Below are 5,183 nucleotides of genomic sequence, written 5' to 3'. Positions count from 1 at the left end.
CCCTTCTCTCTTTAGGGGCCTCCTTGTCTCTTTGGGGGCCCCCTTGTCTCCTTGGGGGCCCCCCTGTCTTTAATGAGGGGGCCCCCCTTGCCTCTTTGGGGGCCCCCTTGCCTCTTTGGGGGCCCCCCTGTCTTCAATGTGGGGGCCCCCCAGTCTTATGAGGGGCCCCACGTCATCTAAAAGTGGGGGCCCCCTGTCTGCTAAGGGGCCCCCTTTACATGACAGGGGGCCCCCTATTATCCTGTAGAGGCCCCCATGTCTTGTAGGGGCCCCCTTCTTGTGCAGGGGCCCCCGTATCTGTGTAGGGGGCCCCCTGCTTGTGTAGGGGGCCCCTAATGTGCTGTTAATGGATTAGTTGAAGGTAAAATAAATAATGCTTTACTGCTCTTTTGATGTAGCTAAAGCAAACTCTGTTAATGTCCTCACCGCATAACCTGTCGCTGAGCCCGTCTTATAACACCAAGCGGGGCCTGCTATGTCTATGTGAGCCCAAGGAGTCTGCATAAACAAAAATAAAGAAATAAAAATGCAAAAGAATTAATTAAAAATTAAAAGACAAGACAGGGAGAATAAACACACAAAATATGGACACAGAAAAGGAGACAAACAGATGAGACATCAGCAACATCAGCAGCAGCATAGCAGCATAGCAGCAGCAGCAGCAGCATAAGCATCAGCAACATCAGCAGCATAGCAGCAGCAGCATCATCAGCATCTTCATCTTCATCAGCATCAGCAGCGTCAGCATCTTCATCAGCATCTTCATCAGCATCAGCATCTGCATCAGCAGCATCTGCATCAGCAGGATCAGCAGCATCAGCATCTGCATCAGCAGCATCAGCAGCATCTGCATCATCAGCAGCAGCAGCAGCAGGATAAACAGCAGCAGGAGGAGTACATATTTGAGTACCTTATCGACGAATTCTTTGAGGAAGACTGCAGCAGTAATGGCCCCCCCTCCTTTTCCTTTTGTAGCAGTGTTATTAATATCTGCGCACTTCGAGTCTAACATATCTCTGTAACGAGCAATGAACGGCATCCTCCACATCTTTTCGCAGCTTCTCTCCGCGCTGTTCAACAAACAATAAAGCAGCAACAACAACATATTATTTACTCTTTTATTCAAGGATTCAGCTACTTTCTTCATCATTGGTGCTTGGATATTTATCTATTTAACTCATTTATTTATTTATTTATTTTATTTTATTTTATTTTATTTTATTTAGTTAGTTATTCGTTGGTGCTTCTATGCATGCAATACGTCCAAAGGCAACAGATGTACAGCTACTTGCTGCAGCAGCAGATGCAGCAACGGCAGATGCAGCTGCAGCAGCAGCAGATGCAGCAGCAGCAGCAGCAGATGCAGCAGCAGCAGCAGCATATGCAGCAGAAGAAGAAGAAGCAGCAGTGAGGTTAGGAGCAAGATGTCTACGTCCTTACCTCTTCAAAACTTTGTCTGCAAGAGCATCATCAGGACTGAAGAGCCCAGCATATGCATCTCCTAAAGCAATCATGCATGCTCCAGTAAGAGTTGCTACATCTATAATAGCGTCAGGCTTTAGCTGCTCAGCATACACCAGAGCATCAGCAAGAGTTAGCCGCCCCTCTGCATCTGTATTACCTACTTCTACTGTCTTCCCGTTGCTTGCTGTTAATACATCTCCTGGTCTATACGATTTGCTGCTAAGCATATTCTCAGCTGCAGCAGCAATAAAATGGACCTCTATGTTGCAGGGCTTTAAGGCAGCAATTGCTTGTGCTGCTCCTAATACTGCTGCTGCACCCCCCATATCAAACTTCATCATCTCTATTGATGTCTCTGCTCTCTTTATGTTATAACCTCCGCTATCAAAGCATAAGCCTTTGCCGACGAACACTATTTTCTTTATCTTCCCTCCAGCTGCTGCTGCTGCTCCTGCTGCTGCTCCTGCTGCTCCTCCTGCTGCTGCTGCTGGCTTAGCTTTATAGGTCAGATGAATAAACTGCGGCGGGTACATTGAACCCTTCGCTACTGCTAAGTAGCAACCCATCTTCAACTCTTCTAGAGCAGGCAGATCCAGTATCTTACACTCTAAGCCCCCCTAAACAAAACAAGAAAAATAAATAAAACAAATAATAAATAATAAATAAATAAATATGTAGATATATATATATATATACTATGCATATGTTAAGCAATCATTCACGCCTCTATCGCTGTACTGCAGAAAAAAACAATAATCAACATCTCTATAGACCAACAGCAGCAGCAGCAGCAGCAGCAGCAACAGCAGCAGCAACAGCAGCAGCAACAGCAGCAGCAACAGCAGCAGCAGCAGCATCAGCATACCTCTGCAGCAATAGTTTCTGCTGCTTTTGCTAGAGTGATGGTGGTGCAGTAATTCGCTGGGGCGTTTACTAACTCCCGCGCGAGATGAACCCCCGAAGCCACATGCCGCGCCGCCTGCACGTAAACTCTAAACCCTAGACCTTCTCTTGCATCTTCAGAGACGGTGGCTAAGGAGCCCTTCTCCCTCAAACCCTAAACCCTAAACCCTAAACCCTAAACCCTAAACCCTAAAACCTAAACCCTAAACCCTAAACCCTAAACCCTAAACCCTAAACCCTAAACCCTAAACCCTAAAAACCCCAAACGGCAAACGAAACCCTAAACCCTAAACCCTAAACCCTAAACCCTAAACCCTAAACCCTAAACCCTCAACCCTAAACCCTAAACCCTAAACCCTAAACCCTAAACCCTAAAACCTAAACCCTAAACCCTAAACCCTAAACCCTAAACCCTAAACCCTAAACCCTAAACCCTAAACCAAGGTTTTCAATCCTCTGTACCGCAAACCCTAACAATACCTAATAAACCCTAGAGACGCGCACTGAGACGTAACTGCTACCCTATAGCATCAGGGGTTTATAGCTTAGGGTTTAGGGTTTAGGGTTTAGGGTTTAGCACCTCCACAGCGCGCTCTGTCTCCTCTTTATCGAAGGTAAATATCGTCAGCTGCTCAACTTGGGGGGCAGTGGCCTTCTTGGAGCCAGTGCCCTTGAACCTGCACACGCCAAACCCTAAACCCTAAACCCTAAACCCTAAACCCTAAAAGCACGAGATCAGACAATCTCCTCCTGTAGGCGAAGGAACCCTCCAAGGCTCTTGTGGTCTCCTCGCCGCAGGAACAGCAGCCGCAGCAGCAGCAACAGCAGCAGCCAAAACAGCAGCAGCAACACCCACAGCACAGAAACAGCTTCCGCAGCCCCAGCAGCAACAGCACCCACAGCAGCATCAGCCACAGCAGCATCAGCCACAGCAGCATCAGCCACAGCAGCATCAGCCACAGCAGCAACAGCCACAGTGGCAGCAGCAGCATCAGCCACAGCAGCAACAGCCACAGCAGCAGCATCAGCCACAGCAGCAGCAGCAGCAGCAGCAGCATCCACAGCAGCATCACCCACAGCAGCAGCAGCCGCAGCATCCGCAGCAGCAGCAGCAGCAGCAGACCTGTTGTCTGGTTCTAGATCAACGAAGAGAGTCTCTAGAAGTGCTTGCAGTTTGCGAATAAATATCTTCGGAGCCTCAGGGCAAGGGCACGCCTGCGCCATGGGGGGTATATACACCCCAACTGAACGGGCCTTAGGCCTATCTCTAATTGCTGCTGCTACTGCAGCACCAACTGCAGCAGCATCGAAAGTCTTATGCTCCCCACACCCCACTAAACAAATATAACGAGGGTTGTCTAAAGACACCCGAACGCATACACTTGTCCTATAAATAAACAAACAGACAGACGCAAACAAAATATCAAAAATTATGTCTTCATACACTCCATCCATGCCTCTCCAGAACCCCTCCTGCTGCTGCTGCTGCTGCTGCTGCTGCGCAAGCAGCTGCTGCTAAACAAAGGTGCAGAGACAGAAGCGAAGAGGCAGCAACAGCATCCGCAGCAGCAGCATCCCCAGCATCCTCAGCAGCAGCAGCAGCATCCGCAGCATTTGCAGCAGCAGCAGCAGCATCTGCAGCAGGTATTTACCCGACTTCTCCTTTGAATTCTGTCTCTTCAAGTGCAGCAGCAAGAAGCGAGAACCTCTGTTTATCGAGCTTCTTTGCGTCTTCTGGTAGGGAGTTGCGGCATAAGAAAAAGACAATGTCTCCTTTAAAACAATATAAATCGTCATGCGTCTGTAACAACACCTTCATCTGCAGCAGCATGCACCTCAGCCCCACACACACGCACACAAATTATACATACACAGCAGCAGCAACTGCAGCAGCAGCAGCAGCAGTAGCAGCAGCAGTAGCAGCAGTAGTATCAGCAACGGTAGAGGACAAAACCACCTGCAGCAACAACAAAACCTGCAGCACCAATAGTAAATTTTGCAGCAGCAAAAACAAAACCTGCAGCAGCAATAAGAGAACAACTGCAACAGCAGCAGCAGCAGCAAAACATTCATCATCAGCCACACAGCCTGAAGCAGCAGCAGCAGCAGCACCTTAGTAGCTGCATTCAGCTTTGTTAGCGGCATCTCCGGGGGGTCCGTCTTAACTGTACGCGGCTGTGGGGGCACCATTGTGTTAGTAGTATCAGCAACGGTAGAGGACAAAACCACCTGCAGCAACAACAAAACCTGCAGCACCAATAGTAAAATTTGCAGCAGCAAAAACAAAACCTGCAGCAGCAATAAGAGAACAACTGCAGCAGCAGCAGCAGCAGCAAAACATTCATCATCAGCCACACAGCCTGAAGCAGCAGCAGCATCAGCAGCAGCAGCAGCACCTTAGTAGCTGCATTCAGCTTTGTTAGCGGCATCTCCGGGGGGTCCGTCTTAACTGTACGCGGCTGTGGGGGCACCATTGTGTTGCAGTGAAGTTTTCTTTTAGCAGCAAAAAGAAGAGAATTGCGGTGTATAGGCACCTCGTGTCTGCTCGAACACAAAGACATGCTGGGGTGTATAGGCACCTCAGGTCGCCGCAGATGCCAGCTACAAAAAGGCAGCAACAAACTCCTACTATTAACATGCAAAGAACCTCGACGAGCAGCACCAGCAGCAGCAGCAGCAGCAGCTAACTGCGGCAGCAAGGGACTGTAGGCAGAACGAGCTGCTAGCCCCTGCATTTTCCTTGAAGTGCTGCTTGCGCAAAAAGCAGCAGTTGCTACTGTTCGTGCTGCTGCTGCTGTAGCTGTTGTGGCTGCTGC

General features: G+C 49.0%; 1 protein-coding gene across 1 annotated transcript; it reads right to left on the bottom strand.

Annotated features, from left to right (window-relative positions):
- Window positions 1-378: 378 nt before the first annotated feature.
- EAH_00026130 (cytosol aminopeptidase, putative) lies at window positions 379-4,557 on the bottom strand (the record flags this gene model as incomplete). Its single annotated transcript, XM_013396557.1, has 8 exons — window positions 379-498; window positions 911-1,070; window positions 1,441-2,081; window positions 2,330-2,521; window positions 2,948-3,044; window positions 3,224-3,754; window positions 4,020-4,186; window positions 4,480-4,557. The coding sequence occupies 8 exons, from the start codon at window positions 4,555-4,557 to the stop codon at window positions 379-381; spliced, it is 1,986 nt and encodes a 661-aa protein (XP_013252011.1).
- Window positions 4,558-5,183: the final 626 nt, after the last annotated feature.

The sequence above is a fragment of the Eimeria acervulina genome, genomic scaffold, assembly GCF_000499425.1.
Source record: "Eimeria acervulina Houghton genomic scaffold, Eah_scaff217, whole genome shotgun sequence".
Lineage (NCBI taxonomy): Eukaryota > Apicomplexa > Conoidasida > Eucoccidiorida > Eimeriidae > Eimeria > Eimeria acervulina.
The sequence above is the reverse complement of the archived record's forward strand: the minus strand, read 5'-3'. Positions and strand labels throughout refer to the sequence as shown.